A 16,979-nucleotide genomic window follows, 5' to 3' on the forward strand; every position below is an offset into this window, starting at 1 on the left:
TTTGGGGTGTGGGGGAAGAAATGGTATTCTGACTAAACCAGTGAGAATGAGAGAAAAAAGGAATCACTGATGTAAAATAACCTGTAAATATAAAGTAAAATGGAAGAAATAAATAGATGTATATTACTTGTTATACTAAATAAGTGTGAATGGATTGAATTCCTCTAGTAAGATACAGACTATCAGATTTGGTTAAACAATACAAACTTACCTATGTGTTTATAAGAAACACTTAAAACAGGTTTTAAAATAGAAGATTATCAAAGAATTAAGTAGGCTAATATAAACAGAAAGAAAATAGTAGTGTATTTTTAATATTAGGTGAGTTGAAATTTAAGGTTAAAAGTGCAGAACAGGATGAAGGACTTGTAATAATAAAATTAGCACTTTATGAAGAAGATAGAAAAATCATAAACTATTATGTACCAAACAACCTAGCAACTAAAATGTATAAAGGAAAAAAACTAAGAAAAAGCAAGGAGATTTTAATTTAAACAATAGAGTTAGACTGGGAGATTTTGTTAAACCACTTTCAGAATTGGACAACTCCAGCAAACCAGAAGTAAGTAAGAACATAGGAAGTTGATTATGTAGCCAACAAACTTAGTATATAGAACTTTGCATTGTTCAGATAAAATGAGTAGATATGTGTGTATACACACAAACACATGTATACATAACCACCCCTGATTTATAAATTTCCTATTGTGGAGCATTTAGGTGGTTTTCAATTTGCTTTTTGCTTTTTCTTGTCTGTTTCTATTATGAACAGTACTGCCATGAATGTTCTTAACACCTGTATCTTTGCCCATTTTTGTGAATATTTTGCAAACTCATTTTCTAAAAATGAAATTTCTACGTCAAAGAGTATTACAATTATAGGTATTGTCAAATTGTCATCAATCAGTTTACATTTCCATCTACAATATATGAGAATTCCAGTGTACCTTTAACATCATTAACCATGAATGTTACCATGTTTTTAAATCTTTTCCAATCTAGTAGCTTGGCATTTCTTTAATAGCACAAATATGTCTTAAAATTTGTTTTTCTAGTGTTTTGTCTAGAAGCATTTGTGTTCTAGAAAGTAATATCAATCTTTTCATTGCAGAGTATCATCCAACTAAACATATATGTGCATTTTTTGTCTGATGTCTTTTTACAGTATTGCCCTCCAACACACCAAATGTTCGCAGGACCGTGAGAACACGATCAAAACCTTTGGAATACTGGCGAGGGGAGCGAATAGATTATCAAGGAAGGCCATCTGGTAAAATTTATGCTTTAGTGTCTCAAAATAATAATAATGATAATTGCTACAATTTATTTAGGTACATTACGTGCCAAGTACTGTCTTATGTATTTACATACATTACCTTATTTAATCATCATCCTCCAAAAATGTGACAAGAATAGATTCAAGTCCAGATTTCTCTGATTACTATAGAGATGCTGATTTGTTTTCTTTTTGGTAGCAATTTGAGGTGAGCATGTGGCTTGATAGAGTGTTATTATTTTTATACTACCTAGCAAGGTTTTTAATTGCATAAAATGAAGCATTAGATCAGAACATGAGAAAATTATAACTGTCAAAAATTAAGTATTCCCCATTATTATTCTCATTCCGTTTTCTTATATTTTTCTACAAAAATTGTAGAGGGTGGGAAAGAAAGTATAGTGAGTGTTATCTTAAAGTTATTTCCTTTCTTTTGATGTATATTTCTGAGTCAAAGGACTAAACTGATGTGGATTACTATAAATAGTTCATTGCTGATCTTTGTGTTCTTTGTTTTTTACGCTTCCACTGATGACTTGATTTCAAGCAACAGAGATCATTCAGTCATGTTTCATAGTGCTTCTAGATTTAGGACAGTTAGAGACATAAGTGAAATTGGTTGCTATTTGTGTTGTTTGAATTTTTAACTGTAGAGTGTGGTAAAACTAATATTTTTTGGTACTTTGAAAGGAAATGTGCTGTATTTAATGAGTTTTGTTTCAAGATTTTCACTTTGCCAGGTATGATAATTTACCTTTTTTTTTTTTTTTTTGGTTAAATTTCAGGAGGATTTGTGATTGGTGGAATACTGTCCCCAGACAAAGTATCATCTAAAAGGAAAGCAAAAGGAAACTTGGGAAGAGTCAATACAATAGTTAACAGGAAAAGGATCTGTCTTGATAATGATGAAAGAAGTATGAACTTATTCCTTATTTTAAATAACAGTGCTTTGAGAAGTAGCTCTTTGCAAATTTTGAAATATATCTCTAAAAGCTTCAGATATACTACTACTTCAGGGTGAATTATCTTTTTAACGTCCCCTTTTTTTTCAGATTTTGAAAGTAAACTAATTTTATTCTTTTAAAAAAATCATTAATAGCAGAGTGTAAAACATTTCCACCTGAGTAAATTGCCCTGTCAAATGAAGCTTATCTTTTCCATGCTCGAATTATGGTTAAAATAAACATTTTAAAGAATTCTTTTTAAAGGGTATTATATACTTCAGCTCTCTTAGAGAATATGCAAAACACCATTTAACTTCTTGATGATGCAAGAGTTCAAAAGTTGTCAGAAAATAGGATGTTTGCCTCTGTGGTAAATCATTGTGATTTTTGAATTTTTGGTTATCAAAGTGGTCATTGATAAACAGGAAAAAAGATATGCCTCTGGCAGTTTTCCTTTACAACTTGTCCATAGCTCTATTTCATACTAGATTTTTTTTTAATGGAAAAGAATTTTAACTAAGTAGTTAGTATTTCAGTGGTATTTCTTTTACAGAGAATAAATTCATGGTAAATCTGAATACACCTCTGGGAGATCCTTTGCAGCCAACGAGGGTAAAGGACCCAGAAACACGAGAGATTATTCTTATGGGTAAGATCAGGGTTGATATTGAGAATACTTAATTTAACAACTAGTAAGGACAAACTGTTTGAAGTCTGGCTTGTCTGCTTTCCCTTTCTCTCCCCAGATCTTTCAGAGCCAAAGTCTAGTAGAGAGTCTAATTCAAATAAGCAGCCTGTATGAGGACTACACTAGGGGAATTGATGGCAGACAACCTCCAGGGTACATACAGTACCATGCATTTGTCCTCTGTGATACAAGTGCTACCATCAGGAGTGTTGCCTCCACCAATAGGGTCCAGGCCTTCTTTGACCAGGAGGACACAAGCAGACAGGGGCTGTTCATGGGGAACTGTAGCAAGTTAACTGGCAGACTCCCGGATACACTCTTACTGTGAGACCAGATGGGGATTGTGGCAGGATTTAGACAGCCTTTGGTGCTGTGAGATGCCAATATTGGTATCTGGGGCATAAAACCTTTCTGGAGATGACTAGCAAGGGCATCAGTCAGCCAAACAAATGCCACGCTGAACCTTAAGGCTGGTACAGGGTCCTAGAAGCCTCCTCCTGTACTTAACAGGCATTAAACATTTAGTGTCTAGGACAACATGGGAGGTCCCAAGGGATGGGCTATAGAGTGGTGGGGTTAAGTAGGGGACACTCAGCTATTTACCAACCAGGGAGTATATACATACAGGAAATATTTAAATGTTTTAACAACTGTTATGACTGTACCAGTGAGTACTTGGGACTATTTATCCCAAGTGAGAGGACAGATATCTCAAACCAGAGAGGCAGTATTTACACTTAAAATTTTGACTGTGGCATAGGTTCCATTTGATATCTTAAGTAGCAGAGTTATTTCTATATTCCAGATTGTTTATTTGGCAACAGAGGTAGAAGCACAGAGAATTTTGTTTAGTGAAGTGTCTTAACTAAAAACATTGCTATACTGTATCAGGTTAAAAAAGTTGTGAGTGTTGTCAAGAATTCATCACTTTTTGTTTCTTGAGCCTATGTATTTTCTATATCCTGTAGTCTGTGGGAGTACAGTCAGAAGCTGATGATAGAAAAATGTATTAATTATAGGTCTGGAAAAGGTTGTAAGTAAAAGGGAAATTAAAAAGTGATATAGTAATTTGTGAGCTACAGTTAGAACTCCGGTTACTTAGAGGATTTACCTGATAAATAAAAATCTTGTTATTTAATAATCAGTCAAGCAAGCACAAAGGAATTTATTGACATGATGATGATACATTTGTATTGTGGCTATGTTAAACTTTTTAAAGGTAGGAATCCTTTCTTGTCTCTTAGCTGATTTTGTTTTCTGTCTGAGCTATTATGGGAAAAATAGTAATACTACCATTGTTATTATTAATAGCCAAGACTTACCTAATGCTTACTTTGTGCCAGTGTTTTAAATACTTTACACACTTTAAGTCATTTGATATTCACAACTCTAACATAGTTGAAGTATTATTATCCCATTTTATAGAAAAGAAAATGTAGGCACAAATAGAGAGGATAAGCAACTTGGCTATGGTCACACAGCTTGTAAGACAGAGATAGGATCTGACCTGTGGCATTCTAGCTCCAGAGTCAGTGATATTAATCACATCTATCTTTCTGAGGCAGGTTTATGTCTATATATGTGTGTATATGCTGTATCAGAGAAATGTCATTGCTATTACTTTGTACTTATATTAATTTTTTTCCCTTAGATCTTGTAAGGCCACGAGATACATACCAATTTTGTGTTGAACATGGTGAATTGAAAGTATATAAAACATTGGATACACCATTTTTTTCTACTGGAAAATTGATATTAGGACCACATCAAGAAAAGGGAAAGCAGCATGTAGGCCTAGACACATTGGTGAGTGTATTTTTCCATATATTTATGTTTTGCTCTTGGCACAACTCTGATTTGTTGGACTTGATGAAGCGTTAAAAATGCTGTTTCCTCAGAAATGATATATGATTACTATAGTGCACAGATAATTTTTTAGTTGTTTTCATCTGTTTAAAGTCAGTCAACCAATGGCTGTTTAAAAGTACTTGTTCTGTGCATAGCAGTGTAGCCTTGAGATTCAGAAGTTTAGGGAATGGTCTTTACTTAAAAGAATCCTTGAAATTAGGTTTGCAAACAAATCATTAGAATTTTAGAGCTGGAGGGGATTATTGAGATTAAGTGTAACAGCAGATTGAGGACTGGGAGCTAGTTGCTTCAATAAGTATTAAAGAATATATTACTGTATATAGCAGTATTATTGGCTGAAGTTATAATGAGACTCAAGGTGAGTCTCTCTTCTCTGAGTCTGTCTCTCTGTCTCTTTCTCACTGGAGACACATGCCCCTATAACATTGTATTTATATCAGATAATTTTTGCATTTTGAATTTGAAAATGAAAGATTTTGAAAATCACCAGATTTTAAGAATATTTAATATTTTACCAGCATTTAAAAAATGTTACATCTGAGGTACATCTTTCAGTAAGTAACATTTCAGGAACCTATGAAATCATGGTTCAAAACAGTTCTTTTTACTGATAAAATGAAAGTAAGCCCAAAAAGGAGAAACAGAAAGAGCATCAGGACCCTTCAGTTTATATTAACTAAGAAGGGCAAATCAAGGCAGGGAAAGGAAAAGATACACATAAGAGTAAAAGAATAATTTATTGCTACATCAGTATAGTATGTAGAATCCAGATCTAAAGTATTTAAAAATATTCTTTAATCCAATCTTAAAATGTCATAAATCTCCAGGTGGTATTAAAAGAGTAAATATAACATATTAAACTAACTAAAGTAATAGATAATCCCTGTGTAATCATTAAGGAACAATTAATAATGAAAATAAGCATTATGAAATATCATCATTGAACTAACTGTAGTTACCCATTAAGCTATAATGCCTTTATTCCTTTAAAAAAGGAATATTGAATAGTAAATGTTTGGAAGTGTTTAACCTGTCTAACATTCAAAGGAATCCATACTAAAAATAAAGGATACTTTATAATTACTGAGTTAATAGAAATTAATGGAAAACTGTTTGTAGACTTTCACCTATGAATGTCATTTCAGAATTTTTTCCTAGGAAAATAAAAGCTAGGGAAGCTGAACATATGTAGCTCTTTATTTTAACATAGACAGTAATTGCAAAAATTGGAAACCACTGAAATGTGTGCTGCAGGAAAAAAATGGTTATATTTATATTTTGACTTAGTAATAAGATAAACCATTATATATGATAATCAGTTATATAGCACTTACATGTTCCAGGTACTATACTAAACATTTTTATATTAATTTAAGTATATTATTTTGCAGAAGAGCCATATAGGAACACCTTTAGGATAAACATTTAAGGAAACTGCAAGGTAGAAAATTCTTTTTATTTTTTTCTGAGTAGAAATTAAAAATGAAAATGACAGAACCTTGAAGGAACTATAGAAAATAACATGTCAGTAGGTGATTATAGTTTATTTTTGTTTCTTCTAAATATTGCCTTTAACTTTTTATAATGAAAACTAGACTTAAAGGTTTTTTTAATAACAAGGAGTATTTTTACAGTTTTAAAAAATGAAGCACACTTTTAAATATATGCTTTTGAGAAACAAAAGGGCAAGATGGAGAACCAGCATAAGCCATTAACTCTTTCTTTCAAACTCAGGTCTAGATAATGAGTAAGAGAGAAAGTAGCAGTGGTAGATTTGTTAAATTCAAACCACAGAAGAATGAACAAATTAACTATGGGAGTTTGTTGTGGAGCTCTCCTAGAAAACAAAAGGGTATTAAGAAATGGGAAATATTGGGACTTCCCAGGTTATCCATTGGTTAAGAATCTGCATTCCAATGCAGCAGATGCAGGTTCAATCCCTGGTTGGGGAACTAAGATCCCACATGCCACGGGGCAACTAAGCCCGTGCGCCACAGCTAGAGAGAAGCCTGCGCATTGCACCGAAGAGCCTGCGCACTGCAGTGAAGGATCCCACATGCTGCAACTAAGACCCGATGCATCCAAATAAATAAATAAATAAATAAATAAATAAATGTTTTTTTTTAAAAAAAGAAATGGAAAATATTAAAGTTAAGTGATGTGGAAGACCAGTCAAAAACCAGAAGAGAGAAAAAACCCAAATAGATCACAAGGTAGAAATATATGAAAAACTAGACAATAATTGTTCCAGAGGTAAAAAATCAAAAAAGTAATAGCAACACACTTAAAGGAACCAGAGTTCCTTAGGAAATGTCTGATTCCAGGCCTGGGACTGAGCTTGGAATATTTATCATACCTGATAGCAGACTATCAAAGACCATTAGGATTGGGTCATAAGGTCTCAGGATCCAACTTGAAGATGCTCTCTCTGCACAAAGATGTGAAAATTTGAGTATCAGTAAGAATAACTTCATTGGATTGATACACATCAATTATATCTAAATCCATGAATTTGTAAGGCTACTACAAAAAGAAAAACTTAATTCATCACTGTCGGAGAATTCTAGGAAGCCAACTCACTTTGACAAATATGGTAAGTAAAGGAAAATAATTAAATATTTATTCTGCTGTTCTTATATAAACTGTACTACTAGGTAATCAAATAATAGATGAGGGGAAGTTTATCCTTTTTAGAAATAGTCCAATTAATAAATGAAGACTGAATGTTAGAATGGACTATTACCATTTTACAACACCCAATAAACTATTGGTTCTAGCATCACTGTCTACTAACATCTAAAAAGAACACAACCAGACATTATGTGCCTCCTGATGGAAGAATACAACACTGTCTATGAAGTAGTCTTGCCTTCCCCACCTTCTTTAAAAAAAAACAAAACAAAACCCACACACAACACCACCTGAAGTTAAGTCCTTAGATCTAACCACCAATTTACAGGAAATAAAGAATAGCAGACTTTTCAGATGACAACCTGGTGTTGTAATAAGCAAAATCCAGCTGTGTAAAGATTTTTAAAACAAATTTTCCTGCTTGATTTCTTTAATAAATAAGGTGCAAGGAATAAAAAAGACAACCACGTGGAATGTATAGAGATCAGGGTCCTCAACCATGGCACTATTGACATTTTGGACTCAATAATTCTTTGTTGTAGGGAGGCTATCCTGTGCACTGTAACAGGTTTAGAAGCAACCCTGGCCTCTACGCACTAGATTCCAGTAGTACCCCTCTAGTTGTGAGAATTAAAAATGTTCCCAGACATTGCCAGTTGTCCCCTGAGGGACAAAATCACCCCCAAATTGAAAACCACTCAATAGATTGAGTGCTTTAAAAGATAGATCAAGCACTGACCATATGTGACTCTTATTTGGATCCCAATTCAAACAAACCCTTAAAAATAAGACATTGAAGAGACAACTGGAAATTTGAATATTGACTGGGTGTTTAACACTAAATATTCGTTTATTTTTATGTGTGACAACAGTGTTGTCATGTTTTAAAAAAGGACTTTGGTCTTTTAGTACACATTGAAATATTTACAGATGGTTTATGATGCTGGGCATTTATTTCAAAATAATACGGAATGGGGGAATCAGACTTTGAAAAGAGCAGGGTATAAGGGTTCAATATTTATTTGTGGGAGTTCATCATTCTATTTTTGTGTATTTCAAAAGCATTCTTAGTAAAATGTTTGCAGAAATGGGGAGAGGTGTGCGTAGAGAGCCAAACTGAATAGATAAGGAAAAAACATCTAGAAATACATGCTTGACTTTCTGGGTAGTGTGTGTGTTCCTTTTTTTAGGCAAATTTTTTTGGATGTAATAAATATATTTATTTTAATAAATTATAAAAATACCTTTAGAACCACTTTAAGAACTTTTTTTCCATTGAGAGAGTATATTGTAGTGGCTAAGAACATGGATTCTGGAATCAAAGTACCTGAATTCAAATTCCAGCTCTTCCATTTACATTGTGACCTTGGAAAGTTACACTTCTCTGTGCCTCATTTTCTTCATCTGTGAAAAGCTATTAAAATAGTACTATCTCATTGGTAGATGCATACATTAAATGAGTAAAAATGAAGTGCTTAGAACAGTGGCTGGCATGGGGTAAGTGCTGGATAAGTGCTAGCTGCTCTCGTTTTTCTGGTATTTTAGGCTCATTTTACAAAAGTGGTAAGAGAAAAAGGAGGAGGAGGCATAATTCTCTGAGACAAAATATTCTTGATGGCTGAATCTCAGAATTTGAATCTCAAAGTTTGAAGGCCCTACATTTTGTATTTAGTTGTCAAAAAAACAGGTCATTGCCAGGTGCTATCTATATATAAAATGTAGAATTTGCTGTGTTTGAATATGGAAGCCTCTATGACTGAGCACTATATTTATCCTCTTTTACTTTCTTAATGTTGATGCTTGTTTAAATGTCCTTTTTTTTTTTGCTTTTTGTTCTCTCTTTGATTCATCAGTCAGATTAAGTTACATATACCAAGCATGTAACCTTTAAAGAGGTGTACATAAAACCTAGCTATTTTTCTAGTATAGCTAAGTGATATTCTTTACAATGGTTCTGAATTTTCATAAACTGGTAAATAATAAGGAAGAACAAAAGAAATTTTTTCCTGTAGTAGTTTTCTATTACTGCTTTAACAAATTACCACAAATTTAAACAGCTCTCATTTATTATCTCACAGTTACGTAGGTTAGAAATCAGGTGGGCTTGGCTGAGTACTCTGTTTAGAGTATCACTAGGCTGGAATCTAGGTGAGAGATCTGTATTCCTCTCTGAAGGCTTTTAGAATGAATCTGTTTCAAATTCATTCAGGTTGTTGGCAGAATTCAGTTTCACGTGGTTGTAGGGCTGAGGTTCCTGTTTCCTCACTGGTTGTTGGCTGGGGTGTCTAGAAATAGTCTACACTCCTTGACTTATGGCTCTCTTATCTTCAGTGCCAGCAACCGTGAAAGCCCTTTTCATGCTTCAAATTTCTCTGACTTCTCCTCTGCTTCATCTCTCGTCTGCTTCCAGTAGGAAAATTGTCCACTTTCAAGTAAGGTTTATGTAATTAGATTGGGCCCATTTAGGTAATCCAGGATAATCTCACCATCTCGAGGTCTCCTTTGCCATGTGATATAACAAATTCTGGAGATTAGAGCATGGATATCTTTGGAGGGCCGTTATTCTGCCTACCACATTTACTTTAAGTTTCTTTGGAGTGTAGTTGTTGTGGTGTTACAATTTGAAATGAGATTTTAATTTTTAATTTTACAGATTTTTTATGTTGACTTTGGTGACCTTTTATGTACCTTACACGAAACACCTTATGTAATAACAACTGGAGATTCATTCTATGTTCCTTCAGGTAAGAATAATTAAAAACCTTTTCTTTCGCATAGTTGAATACTTATATAGTTGCTCATGAGCACCATCAAAATGGAAGCCACAGTGGTCAAAATGAAGCATGATGTGACTGATGCCAAAGAAGTTTGGTGCATGTTTTCTTTGAATTTTTTTTTATTAGATAAGTATATCAGTGTTTTGGTACATGAAAATTGAATGAGTTGCTAATTGCTGAATATAAAAATAGAAGATACGTTGTATCCAGAGTAGAAAGAAAATTATTCCCCTATGTTATCTCAAAGACATTATGTAGTCAAACAATTTTTAGTTGGTTATTTTAAACATACAGAATAGTGTGCTTCATCAGCTATTAGAGCACAAGTCTTTGGAGATAGGAATTTTAATTTGTTCACTTGTTCATTCATTTATTCATTCAACAAATGTGATTGAGAGTCTACCAAGCATTGCTCTAAGAGTGTGGGATACATAAAAAAATCCCTGCCCTCATGGAGCTTACATTCTAATGGAAGGAGACAATAATAATAGCTGTATTTATATAGTCCTTTGTATGTGCCAACACTGTTGTGAACACAAACAAATGAATATAACAAAACAGAATCAGACTCATAGATACAGAGAACAAACTAGTGGTTACCAGTGGGGAGAGGGGTAGAGGGAAGGGGCAAGATAGGGGAAGAGGAATAGAGGTACAAACTACAAGGTATAAAATAAGTAAGATACAAGGATGTAATGTATAGCACAGGGAATACAGAAAATATTTTATAATAACTTTAAATGGAGTATGATCTATAAAAATAATTGAATCACTGTTGTATACCTGAAACTAATATAACATTGTAAATCACCTATACTTTAATTAAAAAAACCAAAAAAAAAAACACCCCAAAACATGATTGGGTTCAGAGGGAGATTTTTTTTCCTATCTGCACCCTTGTCTAATTTGTTTATGCATTCATTATCAAAATGATGTGAAATTTACATTGTTTTAAGCTTTATCTGGATCACAGGTGGTCCTTGGATTTTTCAGTTCATGGAATTAAATAAGAGTTATTTGACATTAGATGATTTTTTTTAAATTTGATACTATATATTGTAATAGGTCTTAGTGATGACTAAACATTTAATCAAAAGGAAATGATTCCTATGGAAATAATTTTTAATTTTCTTATCACTTTATTTCTAGGTAATTATTACAACATCAAAAATCTCCTGAATGAGGAAAGTGTTCTTCTTTTTACACAGATAAAAAGTTGAAAGATGAAGCAAAGTTTAAATATGTGTGTATATATATATTTACATACATACATATAAAACACATTGTGTAGTTGAGATGTTGTAATTATTTGTAATGTTTTAAAATATTCAGGCTTGTGTACTTGTTTCAATAAACATTTCAAACTTCCATATGTATCTTCTAATTTTTCCACAAATATACACGTAGCCTGTAGTGATACCCATATTCATAGTATTTTAATAACATGAAAGGAATACCAAAATCACTGCTCCCAGTGATATACAGGCATACCTTGGAGAGGTTGTGGGTTTGATTCCAGACCACCACAATAAAGTGAATATTGCAATAAAGTAAGTCAAGAATTTTTTGATTTCCCAGTGCGTATAAAAGTTACGTTTACACTGTACTGTCATCTGTTAGGTGTGCAGTAGCTTTATGTCTAAAAATTAATGCATGTAGCTTCATTTAAGAAATACTTTATTGCTAAAAAATGCTAACCATAATTGATACCTTCAGTGAGTCATAATCTTTTTGCTGGTGGAGGGTCTTGCCTTGAGGTTGATGGCTGCTGACTCATCAGGGTGGAGGTTGCTGAAGGTTGGGGTGGCTATGGCAATTTAAAAAAATAAGACAATAGCTTTTTTCTGGTTATTGCGGTATGAGGCACCATGAGCAGCAAAGTCTCCCACAACACCCTGTACAAGGCAGTGCAGAAAGTCCTGCACGGGAACCAGTGCAAGCGCCGGAAGGTTTTGGAGATGGTGGAGCTAAAGATCAGCCTGAAGAACTATGACCTCAGAAGGACAAACCCTTCTCAGCACCGTCAGGCTTAAGTCCACTCTCTGTCCCAAGTTCTCCATATGTGTTTTGGGGGACCAGCAGCATTGTGATGAGGCCAAGGCTGTGGATAATCTCCCACATGGGCATTGAGGTGTTGAAGAAACTCAACAAGAATAAGAAACTTGTCAAGAAGATGGCCAAGAAGTATGATGCCTTTTTGGCTCCAGAGTCTGTGATCAAGCAGATCCCATGAATCCTGGGCCCAGGCCTGAATAATTCTGGCAAGTTCCCTTCCTTGCTGACCCACAATGAGAACATGGTGACCAGAGTTGATGAGGTGAAGTCCATGATCAAGTTCCAGATGAAGGAAGTGCTGTATCTGACAGAGGCTGTTGCCCACGTGAAGATGACAGATGATGAGCTGGTGTACAGCATCCACTTAGCTGTTAACTTCCTGGTGTCATTGCTCAAGAAAACTTGGCAGAACGTACAGGCTTTGTACATTAAGAGCACCATGGGCAAGCCCCAGCACCTATACTAAGGCACAGCTTAATAAACCATACTGCCACCGGTAAAAAAAAAAAAAAAAAGACAACAATGATCAATTGCTGCATCTATTGACTTCCTTTCACAAATGATTTCTCTGTAGCATGCAATGCTGTTTGATAGCATTTTAAGTACAGTAGAACTTCTTTCAAAATTGGAGTCAGCCCTCTCAAACCCTGCTGCTGCTTTATCAACTATAAAATTCTAAATCCTTTGTCATCGTTTCAACAGTCTTGTCATTTCTACAGTCTTTCCAACATCTTCACCAGGTATAAATTGCATTTCAAGAAACAGCTTTCTTTGTTCATCCTTAAGAAGCAACTCCTGATCTGTTAAAGTTTTATTAGGGTATTGTAGCAATTGACACATCTTCAGACTCCACTTCTGATTCTAGTTCTCTTATTATTTCCACCACATCTTAAGTTCCTTCCTCCACTGTAGTCTTGAACCACTCAATGTCATCCAAGGGTTGTAATCAACTTCTTCCAGACTCCTGTGTTCATGTCAATATTTTGACTGCTTCCCACAAATCATGAATGTTCTTAATGGCATCTAGAATGTTGAATCCTTTCCAGAAGGTTTTTGAATTACTTTCCTAGATCCATCGGAGGAATCACTATCTATGGCAGCTATAGCCTCCTGAACTATATTTCTTAACTAATAGACTTGAAAGTCAAAATTACTCCTTGATCCATGGGCTTCAGAATGGATGTTGTGTTAGGAGGCATGAAAACAACATTAATCTCATTGTGCATGTCCAGTAGAGCTCTTGGGTGACCAGGTGCGTTGTCTGTGAGCTGTGATATTTTGAAAGGAATCATTTTTTTTCTGAGCAGTAGTTCTCAACAGTGGGCTTAACATACTCAGAAAACCATGTTGTAAACAGATGTGCTGTCATCTGGGCTTTGTTGTTCCATTTATATATAGAGTACAAGCAGAGTAAATTTAGCATAATTCTTAAGGGCCCTAGGATTTTTGGAATGGTAAATGAGCATTGGCTTCAACTTAAAGTCACCAGCTGTTTTTCCCCCTAAAGAGAGTCAGCCTGTCCTCTGAAACTAAAGCTAGACATTGACTTCTCCTCTCTAGCTATGAGTCTTAGATGGCATTTTTCCCAATATAAGCCTCTTTTGTCTACACTGAAAATCTGTTGGCTTAGTGTAGCCACCTTCATGAATTATCTTAGCTAGATCTTCTGGATAACTTGCTGCAGCTTCTACATCAGTACTTGCTTCACCTTGCACTTTTATGTTATGGAAGCAGTTTCTTTCCTTAAACTTCATGAATCAACCTCTGCTGGCTTCAGACTTCTGCAGCTTCCTTACCTCTCTCAGCCTTCATAGAATTGAAGAGTGTTAGAGCCTTGCTCTGGTCTAGGCTTTGTCTTAAGAGGATGCTGTGGCTGGTTTGATCTTCCGTCCAGAACACTAAAACTTTTTCCATGTCAATAAGGCTCTTTCACTTTCTTATCATTCATATGTTCACTAGAGTAGCACTTTTAATTTCCTTCAAGAATTTTTCCTTATCTTGGCTATTGTGAGTTATGCTGTAATGAACATAGGAGTGCAGATATCTCTTCTAGGTACTGATTTCATTTCCTTTGGATATATATGCAAAAGAGGGATTACTGAATTGTATGGTAGTTCTATTTTTAATTTTTTGAGGAACTTCCATACTGTTTTCCATAAAGGCTGTACCACTTTATATTTCCACCAACAGTGTAAAAGAGTTTCCATTTCTTCACATCTTCACTAGCACTTGTTATCTTTTACCCTTTTGATACTAGCCTTTCTAACAGATTTGAGGTGATAAGCCATTGTGGTTTTGATTTGCATTTCCCTGATGATTAGTGATGATGAGCATCTTTTCATTTACCTGCTGGCCCTTTGTAATGTCTTTTTTGGAAAATGATCTCAGTTATATATGAAGTCTAAAAAAATCACATTCATAGAAGCAGAGAATAGAGCAGTGGTTACCAGGGGCGGGGAGGTGGAGGAAATGGGGAGATGGTTGCTCAGAGGGTAGAAAGTTGTAGTTATGTAGGATGAATAAGTTCTAGAGTCCTAATGTACAACATAATGACTATAATTAATACTCTATTGTATACTGGAAATTTGCTAAGAGTAGATTTCAAGTGATCGCACCACATACAACACACACACACGGAAAACTGTGTGAGGAGATGGGTATGCTAATTAGCTTGACTGTAGTAATCATTTCACTAAGTATATCAAAACATGCTGTACACCAAGCATTCCAGTCTAACTCAGAAATGATGCATGCACAGGGTGGACTTGAGAGAGCATGGCAAAAAGTGAAAGCCAAGGGGGACTTGAGAACTGGCTGCAATGTTGAATATATCACCCATCTCACACAGAGAACAGTTAGCAGAGGGTAGAAGGCTTATAGACTCAAAGTGTGTGATGTTGACTTCTGTCCAAATCATTAGCTGACTATTAAGCTGTTCAGAGACAGAGGCTACCCCTGGGGAGCCAGGATAAAAATTGAAATAAAGAATTTGAAAAAATGAGCAGAGACAGCCGGTAGCTCCACATCACAGGCCAATAGATTCCACAGTTTGAGTACGGGCAAGATGATAAAATAAAAAACACTCCTTAGGTGTAAAACATAGTCTAGAGTTGCTATAATAAATTACCTAAAATGTCCAGTTTTCAGCCAAAAATTATTAGACATGCAAAGAAATAGAAAAGTGTGAAATGTACTAAGGGAAAAAATCAGCAGCTAATGGAAACTGAGTCTGTATGGGCCTAGATGTTAAATTCGCAAATACTTCAATCAGGAATTAATAGACAAGCTCAAAGAATTAAAGGTAAAAACGTTAAAAATGAGTCAACAGGGCTTCCCTGGTGGCGCAGTGGTTAAGAATCTGCCTGCCAATGCAGGGGACACGGGTTTGAGCCCTGGTCTGGGAAGATCCCACATGCCGCGGAGCAACTAAGCCCGTGAGCCACAACTACTGAGCCTGCGCGTCTGGAGGCCTGTGCTCCGCAACAGGAGAGGCCGCGACAGTGAGAGGCCCGCGCACCGCGATGAAGAGTGGCCCCCACTTGCCGCAACTAGAGAAAGCCCTCACACAGAAACGAAGACCCAACACAGCCAAAAATAAATAAATTAATTAAAAAAAAAAAATGAGTCAACAGAAAAAAATATGTAAATTATATATATAATCTACAGAGAAATATAGACTATAAAAAATAACCAAATTTGAATTCTAGAGTTACAAAGCATGACTGAATTAAAAATAAAAATTATTAGATGGACTCAACAGCAAATTTGAGGTAGCAGAGATCATTTGAAGATAAATCAATAGAAAGTATACAAAGAATTTTAAAAGATTGAAAAAATGAACAGAACCCTAAAGACCTGTGATACAATGACAAGCATTCCAACATGTATAAAGGGAGTTGGCAAAGGAGAGGAGAGAAAGAGAAGAGGAGACAAAATTTTTGAACAATAGCTCCAAACTTCCCAAAGTTGATTAAAAACATTAACATTTAGATGCAAATAGCTCACCCAATCACTAGTAGGGTAAGTAAAAAGAGCACCATAACTAGAAACAACATAGTCAAAATGATAAAAGACAACTCCTGAAAGGAGCCAGAGAAAATGACTCATCACATAGAAGGGAACAATAATATGTTTAACAATGGACTTCTTATCAGAAATGATGGAGGATAGAAGATAACGGAATGACACAGTCAAAGTGCTGGAACAAAAGAAACTAAACCCAGAATTGTATATCAAGTGGAACATTCATTCAGAAATGAAGTCAAAATGAAAATAGGTATAAAAAAAATTGAGAGAATTTGTTGCTAATAGACCTAACCTGTAAGAAATACTGAAGTTCTTAAGGCTGAAAAGAAACACACCTGATGATTAGTTAGATACACAGGGTGGAATGAAGAGTATCAAAGGTATTAAATATAAAAGATTGGTTATATGTTTTCTCTTAATTGAAAAGATAATTCAAAGCAATAATTGTAACACCAACTTGTTGGGATATATAAATACACAAATATATACATATTATAATCTACACAGCAATGATAGCACAGATTAAAAGGGGAAAAGAAATGAAGCTACATAGATGCAAAGTTGCTGTATTTTTACCAAAATGAAGTTGGCGGTGACCTGACAGAGACTAGGATAAATTTAACATGAATATAGAAATATCTACAGCAGCCATTAAAGTAATAACTCAAAAGATACAAATTCAGGAGTTGGTGTGCCATGCAGGCAACAGTGGC

General features: G+C 34.8%; 1 protein-coding gene and 1 pseudogene across 4 annotated transcripts in view; both read left to right on the forward strand.

Annotated features, from left to right (window-relative positions):
• The window catches only part of CENPC (centromere protein C), an 89,963-nt gene extending 78,428 nt beyond the window's left edge, over positions 1–11,535 (forward strand). Inside the window, exons 13-18 of one of the 4 annotated variants that reach the window (XM_059922909.1) lie at positions 1,166–1,270; positions 2,062–2,190; positions 2,774–2,869; positions 4,560–4,714; positions 10,062–10,152; positions 11,335–11,534. In XM_059922909.1, coding sequence (XP_059778892.1) covers positions 1,166–1,270; positions 2,062–2,190; positions 2,774–2,869; positions 4,560–4,714; positions 10,062–10,152; positions 11,335–11,405 — 647 coding nt within the window. In that variant the 3' untranslated portion in view covers positions 11,406–11,534. Of the gene's footprint in view, positions 1–1,165; positions 1,271–2,061; positions 2,191–2,773; positions 2,870–4,559; positions 4,715–10,061; positions 10,153–11,334 lie in introns of all 4 variants that reach the window. The other 3 variants (XM_059922908.1, XM_059922911.1, XM_059922910.1) reach the window with 3 other exon arrangements.
• Positions 11,536–12,053: 518 nt separating this feature from the next.
• Positions 12,054–12,781, forward strand: LOC132366480 (large ribosomal subunit protein uL1-like; annotated as a pseudogene).
• The last annotated feature ends 4,198 nt before the right edge of the window (positions 12,782–16,979 follow it).

The sequence above is a fragment of the Balaenoptera ricei genome, chromosome 5 (assembly GCF_028023285.1).
Source record: "Balaenoptera ricei isolate mBalRic1 chromosome 5, mBalRic1.hap2, whole genome shotgun sequence".
Taxonomy (NCBI): domain Eukaryota; kingdom Metazoa; phylum Chordata; class Mammalia; order Artiodactyla; family Balaenopteridae; genus Balaenoptera; species Balaenoptera ricei.